At 48.1% G+C, this 13,168-nt stretch overlaps 1 protein-coding gene across 1 annotated transcript in view; it reads left to right on the plus strand.

Annotated features, from left to right (window-relative positions):
* Positions 1-13,168, plus strand: part of arsg (arylsulfatase G) — a 48,798-nt gene that overhangs the window by 13,349 nt on the left and 22,281 nt on the right. The window contains exons 5-6 of the mRNA XM_072483507.1: positions 8,102-8,239; positions 9,633-9,829. Of these exons, the coding sequence (XP_072339608.1) occupies positions 8,102-8,239; positions 9,633-9,829 (335 nt within the window). The remainder of the gene's footprint in view (positions 1-8,101; positions 8,240-9,632; positions 9,830-13,168) is intronic.

Below are 13,168 nucleotides of genomic sequence, written 5' to 3' on the forward strand. Positions count from 1 at the left end.
GGAGTTGTCCCTGATGCCTTGACCTGACCAATATTTATCTGTTCATCAACATCACAACATTAACTGAGCAGGGCATTATCACATTGCTGTTTGTGGGAGTTGGCTGTGTGCAAATTGGCTGCCACTTTTCCTATGTTACAACAGTCACTACACTCAAAAGTTCATCATTTGTTGTAGCACTGTATGGGGTGTGCAGTGGTCATGAAATGTGCTCTGTAAGGGCAAGTCATTATTTTTTATGGGGAACTTCACAACTCTCTGACCCAGTTATCACCTAATGTTTGCACCCATGCTGTAGAATGTACAAGTATCAGGAACCCTAACTAACTTTTCTCCACCTCAGGGACTGTGGCCACTTGTGCCTCTACTGAAGCTCTGGCAATAAGCCATAACATTCTAATGAGATCTTTTAACTTGGATTAAGATTTTACTTCCATGAAAAAATAATTTATCTTTGAAAGAATCTGGATAATCAGTAGAAGCTTGAGACAAATTACAAGGCTACAGCTCAGTTGAATGATCTGCTGACTTCAGAGCTGTTGAACAGAGGTTAATGCGGTTTATAATTGACTATTTACTAAGCTCTTGATATGTGCAACCTTGCTCATCAGTTTTTTTCTCCAGTTCCAAGGATTGCACATTTAAACATTGCAGCAGTGAAGTAGGAGAAACTCCGAGGAAACTCAGCCCCAGCATGTAGGGGACTTAATTTGATGGACCCCCAAATTTTAATTGCAAACGTCATGATGCACAATTAGCTCGTGTTCATTGGCAGCAACGCAGGCAGCACACCAACTTCATGTTAGCTGTATACACGTGTAGGAATGTTCGGTTGGTCGGGTGCTGGATGGGGATGGGTGAATGGATTTGATGGGGAGGCTGTGGGAGAGTGTGGGCGCCGGTGGTGGAGGGAGGGGAGGCCCAGGGAAGGGGGAATTGAGATAAGGCCGCAAAAAGAGCTACGCCAGAGGGCAGGGCCGGCGCAGGAAAGTGCGGGCTTTTTCCTGCGCTTGGGAAGGAAGGCGGTGGGGGTTGGAGGAGCGCACACTGACTGAGGGGGAGGGGGGATTCCCACACTGGGGGGTCGATGGGAAGGCGGGAGAGGCCAGGGTCAGCAGGAGTCAGCTGACTTACGGGAGTGTTATGGAGTGAGCAAAAGAGCTAGATATGGATCTAGCGGTGGGGGGGGGGGGGGGGGGGGGGCGGGTATAGGGTTGCTGCTACATTGGCCAATGGGGAACTGGAAATAGGAGAGGTGGTCGGGGCGGGGGTCCGCCGTCTGGGGGACTGGAGGGTGCGGGAGGCGCGGGCACGTGACTGGCCTAGAAAAGGAGATGGCTAATCGGCGGGGGGGGGGGGGCGGTGAGAAGCTTCCCAAACCGGCTGATAACTTGGAATGTGAGGGGCCTGAATGGGCCGATCAAGAGGGCCCGGGTGTTCGCGCACTTTAAAGGACTGAAGGCAGATGTGGTCATGCTTCAGGAGACACATCTGAAGGTGGCAGACCAGGTTAGGTTGAGAAAGGGATGGGTAGGACAGGTATTCCACTCGGGGCTGGATGTGAAGAACAGAGGGGTTGCAATACTGGTGGAGAAGCGGGTGTCGTTTGAGGCCAAGAATATTGTAATGGATAATGGCGGTCGATACGTGATGGTGAGCGGTAGGTTGCAGGGGGTGTGGGTGGTACTGGTATACGTATATGCCCCGAACTGGGATGATGCCAGATTTATGAAGCGCATGCTGGGTCGGATTCCGGACCTGGAGGCAGGAAGCTAGTTAATGGGGGGGGATTTCAACACGGTGCTGGATCCAGCATTAGATGGCTCCAGATCCAGGACGGGGAAGAGGCCGGCTACGGCCAAGGTGCTTAGAGGGTTTATGGATCCGATGGGGGGAGTGGATCCGTGGAGGTTTGCTAGACCCCTGGCCAGGGAATTCTCATTCTTTTCCCATGTACATAGAGCTTACTCCTGGATAGATTTTTTTGTTTTAAGTAGGGCGCTAATCCCGAAAGTGGAAGGAATGGAGTATTCGGCCATAGCCATCTCGGACCACGCCCCGCACTGGGTGGAGCTAGAGTTAGGAGAGGAGAGGGACCAGCGCTCGCTGTGGCGTCTTGATGTGGGATTACTTGCGGATGAGAAAGGGTGCGGGGGTGCATTGAGAGATACTTGGAGGCCAATGACAACGGAGAGGTGGGGGTAGTCTGGGAGGCGTTGAAGGCGGTGGTCAGGGGAGAGTTAATCTCCATTAGGGCCCACAGGGAGAAGAGAGAGGGCAGGGAGAGGGAGAGGCTGGTGGGGGAGATCTTAAGAGTGGACAGGAGATATGCAGAGGCCCCCGAGGAGAGGCTACTTAGGGAGCGGCGAAGCCTCCAGACGGAGTTTGATCTGTTGACCACAGGGAAAGCAGAGGCACAGTGGAGGAAAGCACAGGGGGCGACGTATGAGTATGGGGAGAAGGCGAGCCGGATGCTGGCACACCAGCTTCGTAAGAGGGTGGCAGCGCGGGAGATAGGTGGAGTTATGGATAGCAGGGGAAATACGGTGCGGAGTGCGACGAGAGTGATTGAAGTATATAAGGACTTCTATGAGGAGCTGTATAGATCTGAGCCCCCAGCGGGGGAAGAGGGGATGCGACGATTTTTGGATCAACTGAGGTTCCCGAAGGTGGAGGAGCAGGAGGTGGCTGGTTTAGGGGCGCCAATTGGGTTGGAGGGGCTGATTAAAGGATTGGGGAACATGCAGGCGGGGAAGGCCCCGTGGCCTGATGGGTTCCTGGTTGAGTTTTATAGGAAGTATGTGGACCTGCTAGGCACGTTGTTAGTAAGGACTTTCAATGAGGCGAGGGAGGGGGGGACCCTGCCCCCGACAATGTCTGGGGCGCTGATCTCGCTGATTCTGAAGAGGGAGAAGGACCCACTGCAATGGAGGTCGTATAGACCGATCTCGCTCCTCAATGTGGATGCTAAGTTGCTGGCAAAAGTGCTGGCCTCGAGAATTGAGGACTGTGTCCCTGGGGTGATTCATGAGGACCAGACGGGATTTGTAAAGGGCAGGCAGCTAAACACCAATGTGCGGAGGCTCCTCAACGTGATTATGATGCCATCGGTGGAGGGAGAGGCGGAGGTAGTGGCAGCTATGGACGCGGAGAAGGCCTTCGACCGGGTGGAGTGGGAGTATCTGTGGGAAGTGTTGCAGAGGTTTGGGTTCGGGGAGGCGTTTATCAGGTGGGTCAGGCTCCTATATAGAGCCCCGGTGGCGAGTATGGCTACGAATCGGCGGAGGTCGGAGTACTTTCGGCTGTACCGAGGGACGAGGCAGGGGTGCCCCCTGTCCCCCTTGTTGTTCGCGTTGGCAATCGAGCCTTTGGCCATGGCACTAAGGGAGTCCAGGAAATGGAGGGAATTGGTCCGAGAGGGTGAGGAACACCGGGTGTCGCTGTATGCGGATGACCTGTTGCTGTACGTGGCAGATCCAGTGGAAGGGATGGTGGAGGTCATGCGGATCCTAAGGGCGTTTGGAGACTTTTTGGGCTACAAGCTTAATGTAGGGAAAAGTGAACTCTTTGTGGTGCATCCAGGGGACCAGGGAAGGGGGATAGACGACCTACCATTGAAGAGGGCGGAAAAGAACTTTCGGTACTTGGGGATCCAGGTGGCTGGGAACTGGGGGGCCCTGCACAAGCTCAATTTGACGCGGTTGGTGGAGCAGATGGAGGAGGATTTCAAAAGATGGGATGTGCTGCCACTCTCGTTAGCGGGCAGGGTACAGTCGGTTAAAATGATGGTCCTCCCGAGGTTTCTTTAGGTGTTCCAGTGCCTTCCCATTATGATTACCAAGGCCTTTTTTAAACGGGTAGGTAGGAGCATCATGGGTTTTGTGTGGGCAAATAAGACCCCGAGGGTAAAGAGGGTGTGTTTCTGGAGCGTAGCAGGGACAGGGAGGGCTGGCGCTGCCGAATCTCTGTGGCTACTACTGGGCAGCCAACGTGGCGATGATCTGTAAGTGGGTAATAGAGGGAGAGGGGGCGGCGTGGAAGAGGTTGGAGATGGCGTCCTGCAGGGGCACGAGCCTGAGGGCGCCGGTGACGCCACCGCTGCCGCTCTCGCCGACAAAGTACACCACGGGTCCGGGGCATAGGGGCGAGATGGGAGCCTCGGTTTGATCCCCGATTAGGGAGAACCATCGGTTCGTCCCGGGAAAGATGGATGGGGGGTTTCGGAGCTGGCATAGGGCAGGGATCAGAAGAATGGGGGACCTGTTTATAGACGGGACGTTTGCGAGCCTAGTTGCACTGGAGGAGAAGTTTGGGTTACCCCCGGGAAATGCGTTCAGGTACATGCAAGTGAGGGCGTTTGTGAGGCGGCAGATGAGGGAATTCCCATTGCTCCCGGCACAGAGGATTCAGGACAGGGTGATTTTGGGTGTATGGGTTGGAGAGGGCAGGGTCTCAGCGATCTACCAGGAGCTGAAAGAAGAGGAGGAGGCCGCGGTAGAGGAGCTAAAGGGCAGGTGGGAGGAGAAGCTAGGGGAGGAGATAGATGAGGGTCTGTGGGCTGATGCCCTGAGTAGGGTTAAGTCTTCCTCCTCTTGCGCCAGGCTTAGCCTAATACAATTCAAGGTTGTTCACACAACGCATATGACAGGGGCGAGGATGAGTAGGTTCTTTGGGGTGGAGGACAGGTGTGGGAGGTGGGAGGAGAGTCCGGCAAATCACGTCCACATGTTCTGGTCATGCCCGGCCGTGGAGGGGTTTTGGAGGGGTCTTGCGAGGACTATGTCCAAGGTGGTGAAATTCCAGGTCAAGCCGAGTTGGGGGTTGGCATTATTTTGGGTAACGGACGAGCCGGGAGTGCAGGAGGCGAAAGAGGCCGGTATCCTGGCCTTTGCGTCCCTGGTAGCCCGGCGGAGGATCTTGCTACTATGAAGGACGCGAAGTCCCCCAGTGTGAAAGCCTGGATAAATGACATGGCAGAGTTCATTAAACTGGAGAGGATAAAGTTTGCCTTACGAGGGTCTGTACAGGGGCTCTTCAGGCGGTGGCAACCGTTCCTAGACGATCTCGCGGAGCATTAGGACGAGGTCAGCAGCAGCAGCAACCCAGGGGGGGAGGGGGAGATGTCTCTTTCGGGGGTGTATTTGGGCGGGGGGGTTTACCCAAGGGTACTGTTGAATGTTATATGGAGGGGTTAATATATGTGGGAGAAATCCAATGTATATGTAGTTTATTAGTTTTGAATGTGGGGTTTGTGTTCTTTCTTCCTTTTGTTAGCGGGGGGGGGGGGGTTGTTTGTTATTAAAAATTGTTGGAAAAATTTGAATAAAAATATATTTTTTAAATAAAATTTAAAAAAAAATTTTTTTAAAGGTAGTCTGCACTGCCTAAAGCGAGCCTGCAACTCCTAAAAGGGAGGACATCAAGGCAGCATTTGACCAAGTGCGGCATTAGGAGCCAATTGGGATTCAGGGGGCAAACGTTCCACTGGTTGGACTCATGTCCAGCACAAAGAAGTTGGTTGTGCGTTTTGAAGGTTAATCATCTCTGGTCCTCATGACATTGCTGTATAAGTTCCTCAGGATATTGTCCTAAGCCCAGTCACCTTCAGCTGCTTCATCAATTACTTTCCCTCCACCATAAGGTCAGAAGTGGAGATGTTCACTGATGACTTCAATATTGAGTACGATTTGAAGTGTCAGATACCGAAGATGTCCAACCCCGCATGCAGCAAAAACAGGGCAACATTCAGGCTTGGGCTGATAAGTAACAAATGACACACAAGTGTCAGGCAATGAATGACCATCTGCAACCAGAGAGAATTTAGCCTTCCTCCCTTTACACTCAGTGACATTGCCATTGTTGATTTGTCCACCATCAACACCTGGGGTGTTACCATTGACCTAAAATTTAACTGGACCAGCCATGAAAAGACTGTAGCTACGAGAGCAGGTCAGAGACTGGGAATTCTCCAGACAGTAACTCGCCTCTTGACTCCCCAAAGCCTGTCCACCATGTACAAGGCATAGGTCATGGGTGTGATGGAATGCTCTTCACTTGCCTGGATGAGTATAAATCCAACAACACCCAGGAAGCTTTACACAATCTAAGACAAAACAGCCCACTTGATTAGACCCCCATCCTCCAGCTTAAGCATTCACTTCCTCCCTGCACAGTGGCAGCAATTTGTGGTCTACAAGATACATTGTAGTAACTCACCAAGGCTCCTTCGACAGCACCTTCCAAACCTGCGACCTCTACCAGCTAGAAGGACAAGGGCAGCAGACGCTTGGAAACACCACCACTCGCAGGTTCCCCTTCAACTTGCTCACCATCCTGAGTTGCAACTATATCACTGGCCTTCATTGTCACCGGACCAGGATCCTGGAAATCCCTCCCTAGCGGCACTGTAGGCGTACCCATACTAGACTGCAGTAGTTCAAGAAGGCGTCTCATGACTTTCTCAAGAGCAATTGTGTTGGGCAATAAATGCTGACTTTGCCAGTGACACCCACATCCCAAAAAAGAGAAACGGTTACGGTGAGTAGGGCAGTATTAGGTTGAAATGTGTAAGGAAGGAGATGAAGGAAATTGAAGTACAGCTGTGAATGTTAAAATCAGAGATGGCCTAGATTAGAACCGGAATTAGAGGAGCACAGTATCTCAGAGGTTTGTGGAGCTGATGGAAATTACAGAGATAGGGAGGGATAAGGCCAGAGGAATTTAAAACCAGGATGAGAATTTTAAAATTGTGTTGCTTAACAAGAAGCCAATGTAAGTCAATGAGTACAAAGGTGATGGGTGAACAAGACTTGGTGCAGGTTACGACACAAGCAGCAGACATTGGCATGATGGAGAAGGTTAGCCAGCAGTGCATTGGAATAAACAAATCTAGGAGATGAAAATGATTTGGAATAAGTGTATCAGCAACAGGTGAGCAAAGGCAGGGATGCAGTCAGGCAATGTTACAGAGATAAAAGTAGGTAGACTTAATGATGGCGTGGGTGTATAGTTGGTAGCTCATCTCAGGGGCAAATATGACATCCAGGTTGCAAACAATCTGGTTCAGCTTAAAGACAGTTGCCTGTCTTTAGAGATGGGACCGAATTTAAATCTATACGTGGATGGATTTTGAATGAGTTAAAATCTCTCTCACGGAGTCAATGGCTACGAAATGGAGTTAATATAAAGACAACGGCTTAAATCTTCCCAACATTTTGTTTGAAGAAGTTTCTGTTAAATCAGTACTGGATGTCTGACAAGCAGTTTGACAATTTAGCGAGATAGTGGGTGAGGTCGAGCTGGATGTTGTCAGCCTAATGTGGAAGCTGACTTTCTGGGTGGGATTTACCGGCTGTTCACGGCAGCGGGAAATTCTGGTCCCACGCTGGCGCAAGGGTTTCTCGGCGCCAAGGGGTGCAGTCAACGGGAAATCGATGAGAACCAGGAGGAGGCCAAGGATCGAGAACCAGGAGGGGGCCAAGGATAGAGAACCAGGAGGGGGCCAAGGATAGAGAACCAGGAGGGGGCCAAGGATAGATCTTTGGCCGTCACCAGAGATTGTGACACGGGAATGGGAAGAGAAGCAACTGCCGCTAATTCTCTGATTAGATGGATTAGAATGAAACCAGGATTGCAGTTCCATCCAGCTGATGAGACATTGCAGGAGGATGGCATGGTCCACTGTGTCAAAGACTGCAGGTACGTTTAAAAGGACAAGGAAGGATAGTTTATCTTTGTCATAGTCGCAGAGGATGTCTTTGGGCCTTTAAAAGCCATTGCAATTCGGGCAGGGGTGGAAACCTATTTGGGGGGAATCACACATGGAGTTCAGGGATTTTTGAGGTAACAACAGGTTAAATGGCGGGAAGGAAGCTTCAAGATCAAGATGATATATATAATATGTCCTTAAATATGTCAGTGAAGTGAGTATTCCATCCTAGTATGACATTTTTAAAAGCAATTACTACTTGTAACTGCATCAAAGTTAATGGAGTAAATGTTTTCTATTTCATATCTTTCTGAATATTTTGTCTGAATTGTTCATATTTTTGTCTGATACCCAAACTGAACCATCTGGTATGTTGCTGTTCTTTTTATCTAGCTGTAAACACAACCCATGTACTACAGATGTGGCACTGCCTCTCCTTGAAAACCAGAGGATTATGGAACAACCAGTTAATCTCAGCAGCCTAGCAGAGAGATATACGGATAAAGCTATACAGTTCATCCAGCAGGCAAGGTAAGTGGGAGACAGTACTTCATTGAGGAGTGAGGAAGATAAACTCAGTACTGCAATTTTGTGAAAATAACCTACACCCAAGTGAAATCATAACCCCTGGTTGTGGTTCATTAATGCAAACGGAAAAGAAAAGTTGTAAAGCTACCTAGTGTATGAATGTAATTTCAGGACATGTTGTTACTGACAAGCTGCAGGTCTAGGTAATCAAGTACTGTGCAGAACCAATATGCTACTGTGGTTGTCTTGAGGCATTGCACCCACAGTAGTACTGATTGAACGGCAGGTTCAAGTAACATGTCTGCCCACTGTAGGGCAGGGGTGTTATGTGGCAGAAACAACTAGGAGAAAGTGAGTTGATGGTGAGGTTTTAACTTGCTTACAAAACTTAATAATTTTTCCAGTATATTTTGCTCTAAATTTGATTTACCCCCTCCTAGGAATGGATTTCCAAAGGTGTCAGTGCACTCGTATATCCCAACCAAAAATTGCATGTCTGGACTCAGGTTGCGGGAAAGGTACCATGGGCAAAAAAGATAGAATTGAACATTCCCTCACCTAATATCCAACTTGTCAGGGAGTGAGTGCTCTTTTGAGTATTCTGACTGTGAGCATATTTTTGTTTTAGCATCAAGCAATCCAAAACATCGTAATGGTAATTATTCTATCTAGTGCTTTAGGGAGAATCAAATGCTGGCAAGTGCATAAAATAAAAATTAAACATAAGACATTATTAATTGTGCATGATAAAAATTACATACAGTATTGCAGTTTAAAGTAGTCGGCCACTTTATCTTCATTCAGTCATAATTTAACCCAGTTTAAAGCCATGGTACCGAGGGAAATGAAATTTTGGAAAAGAATGGCTCATGGTCACTGTTAGGTTAAAAGCCATTGTGTCAGGAAAGGAACCTTTCCTACTTGATTTTCCCTTCACAACCCAAAGATCGCTGAGATGAATTATAGTGATTGAAATCAAGTATCAAATCTGGTATCTTTCTGCGTAGGCTGTAAAGCTCAGTTACCTATTGGATTACGTAACTTGTTTAGAGCTATGTGCATTGGAAACCCCAGGATTTAATCTCAGACTGAGAATGAGTATCTGATCCCTATTTTATGCCAAGGATGACATTTCTGGCCTCCCAAATCTCATTTATTTCGAGTAGACTGAAACTTGTGTCCATTAAAAGATATGAGGTTTTTGTATCATTAGTTTATCTTAACTCGACCTGACGCCTGAATGGTGAAAAGGCTGATTTGCACATTGGGCAAACCTGCTGTGTAATCAGATTACCTACGTCATCAAGGCCTTAGTTGCTACGTTATCAGCTTGCTCTTTTTAAAAAATCTTTATTATCTACTGATCATGTTGACTTTCCTATTCTGTTTTCCGCAGGAAAAGTTTACATCCATTCTTCTTGTACTTTGCCCCGGCCCATATGCATGTTCCTTTGCAGTGCAATTCTCGATTTGCTAACACCTCCAAACGTGGTCCTTATGGAGACAGTCTACGAGAGTTGGACCATATCATCGGCCGCATACTGGAAGCAGTTAATACAGATTTTCATAAAAACACACTAGTGTGGTTTGCCGGTATGGAATTATAATTCTGATACTGATCAGTGGTAGCTAATATAATTAACATTGATATTGTTTCCACTCAAGGTACCGCGGTGCACAACATTTCTCCAGTGTTCACTGCCATTTCCCATGCCCCAGTAGGCAGCAATGTTGGTGGTCTGCTTCCCCTTCCTATACTATAACTATTCACCAGATGTTATATCAGTTGCCCAATAATCTTTTCTGATTTTTGCAGGAAATGCATACACTTAACTTCTCCAGTAGTTTTAGTCAAGAATGCATTGTAGCTCATTTCCAAATTGCACTCTTGTCAGGCATCTTGCATGCTCACTGTATTCCTTTATTCTGTGCCAGACAAATACAGTTTGCATGAAATTAAACCTGATTTTGTGCCCTTTGCTGATTTTCACTTAAATGCTGTAACATGAAAATTTGGAGAAAAAACCTTTGAGCAAACAACTCTAAAACCTGCCTCATTCACTTCCCCCACCACCTCGACACTACTCCTGACGCTAAGGAACTAAATTCAGACATTTTTAGAATCTGGTAACAGTGAATTTTTAATTAAAAAGAATCTTTCAAGTGCTTTTGAAATGCAAAATACTTTAATATCGCAAGTAAGTTTAACATGCTTTCGATATCAGGCTCAGCTTCATATCATTTCTGCAACAAAATACAATACTTCTTATGGAAAGGTTAGCTGAAACCGAGGGTGAAATTCCAAAAGTCCAATGAGGCATGGGCGACACGGTAGCACAGTGGTTAGCACTGTTGCTTCACAGCGCCAGAGCCCCAGGTTCGATTCCCGACTTGGGTCACTGTCTGTGCGGGGTCTGTATGTTCACCCTGTGTCTGCGTGAGTTTCCTCCGGGTGCTCCGGGTTCCTCCCACAAGTCCCGAAAGACGTGCTGTTAGATAATTTGACATTCTGAATTCTACCTCCGTGTACCCGAACAGGCGCCGGAATGTGGTGACTAGGGGCTTTTCACAGTAACTTCATTGCAGTGTTAATGTAAGCCGACGTGTGACAATAACGATTATTATTATTCTTAAGTACAGAACTGCAACTTGTGAATTGAGATGCGATCACAAGAAAGTAAATTTCTCTCAATGTTTGGATCCCAAAAACCCCACTGCCCCATGGATAAGATGTTAGTTTCTCAAAAGCCTATTCTACTGGACCATCTCTATGAATGCTCCCAGGAACCCATATTGTCCTTTTGAGGTGGGGAAAAAAACAAAGTTTATGCTTACCCAGTCAGATCTTGATAGCTACAGATCAACAGCCCTACTGTCATTTAAGTCAAAGCTCATGGACCTCATAGTGAATGAGGATCTGTTGTAACATTCCAAACACAGTAACCTGCTCTCTGTTCACTAATTTATCTTCAGAGCAAGCTTGTTTACTTCTTGTGTTCTAGTTCCACCTCCAAAAACCGAGTAATGTTTTCCATTATCCCTCACCAAGTTGGAGCTGTAGCTCGCAATAATCATGCAGCCTTTTTGGCCTTCTCTTTTCAACCTTCCTTGTGTCCTGTGTGTGGTCCTTGGCTGCTTACTTCATTTCCTGAACAAAAGGATAGGGTAGCCCTGCTCCATTCAGCCAGACACTTAAAGCTATAGAGTAACGGTACGGTACTAACCAGCACTGTTGCTTTACAGCTCAAGTCCCAGGTTCGATTCCCAGCTTGGGTCAATGTCTGTGCGGAGTCTGCACGTTCTCCCTGTGTCTGCGTGGGTTTCCTCCGAGTGCTCCGGTTTCCAAGGGCCGGTGCAGACTCGATGAGCCGAATGGCCTCCTTCTGCACTGTAAATTCTATGATTCTATGTCTGCCCTTTCTTTCCCATCTTGTCCTGTATGTGTTTTGTTTAGAACCCTTTACTGAGTCCATCAGAAAAGATTCGGGCATAAGAGGCGTGATGGTCCCGGGCAGTGGAGGCACTTAAGTCAAAGCCTCCCTGGATTGGATTGGATTTCACAACTCTCTCTAGTTTCTTACGGTCTTGGGCCGAGCAGTTGCCATACCAGGCTGTGATGCAGCCAGATAGGATGCTTTCTATGCTGCATCTGTGGCAATTGATAAGAGTCAGTGTGGACATGACAAATTTCCTTAGTTTCCTGAGAAAGTATAGGTGCTGTTGTGCTTTCTTGGTGGTAGCGTCGACGTGGGTGGACCAGGACAGATTGTTGGTGATGTGCACACCTAGGAATTTGAAGCTGTCACCCACCTCCACCTTGGCCCTGTTGATGCAGATAGGAGTATGTACGATTCCTTGCTTCCTGAAGTCTATGACCAGCTCTTTAGTTTTGCTGACATTGAGGAAGAGATTCTTGTCGTTACGCCACTCCACTAGATTCTCTATCTCCTTCCTGTATTCTGACTCATCTTTGTTCGAGATCCGACCCACTACGCTCGTGTCGTCAGCAAACTTGTACATGAGCAATGTCACCTGTCTTCTGCTCGGATCTGATGTTGGTACGCAGACTGATCAACATCTGAAACCAATTCGAATTGGCCTTGGTGCAAAGGTAAATCGTGGCAAGAGGGAGCCCATGTCCTTTGGGAACGGGGCTGACCCATCCCTTCTCCCTTTCACTGTCAGGTCAGATGGCCTGAAGATACTGGGGATATGGAGGGACCAGGGCATGCGTTAGGAACTGGAAGGAGCGACTAGGTATAATGAACCAAAAGCTGGGTATGTGACGGTCTGTCTCCATTGCAGGTAAGAACCTGGTCTTCAGTTGCGAGGCACTCTCAGTGTTGCTGAACGTGGCGCAGATCTGGCCCATTCCTCCCTTCTGCGCTGTGGCAATCATCCGAGCCGTTTTCCACTTCATCTAGGGGTCAAAAATGGACCGGGTTTGAAGGGATGCAATGTACAACCTCTAGATAAAGGTGGGGGAGACATACCCATCATTGCCTTAATCCTGATGGGCACCCGTTGTCTGTGGCGACATCAAGCTGTGCATAGATCTTCGGTACACAAACACCAAGTGTCACTATGTGCTGAGGTTCAACCTGTTCCCAATGTTGCAAAGGATGGGTCTGGCCACGCTGCCGTGGAACGTTCAAAGTAGTTGGACCATGCCGTACCATCTGTCTCTCATTGAAAGATTTATGCAGAAAATCACCTTTAACTCCAATTCATCAGGCAGTGGTCTGCACGTAACGTCGTAGAGGCCCTTTGGTAAAAGTAGATGGTGGGTCCTGTCGGAAGATTCCCAAGCAGACTCTCAAGGTCATTAGGCAGAATGCCTCATTGACCGAATTTTCAAACAAGCACCAAGACCTGGCTGGCGGTGAGAAAGAACCTCCCCGTCAGATCCTTCCTACACGCCCAGAGTCTCAC

This window comes from Scyliorhinus torazame, chromosome 18 (genome assembly GCF_047496885.1).
Source record: "Scyliorhinus torazame isolate Kashiwa2021f chromosome 18, sScyTor2.1, whole genome shotgun sequence".
Lineage (NCBI taxonomy): Eukaryota > Metazoa > Chordata > Chondrichthyes > Carcharhiniformes > Scyliorhinidae > Scyliorhinus > Scyliorhinus torazame.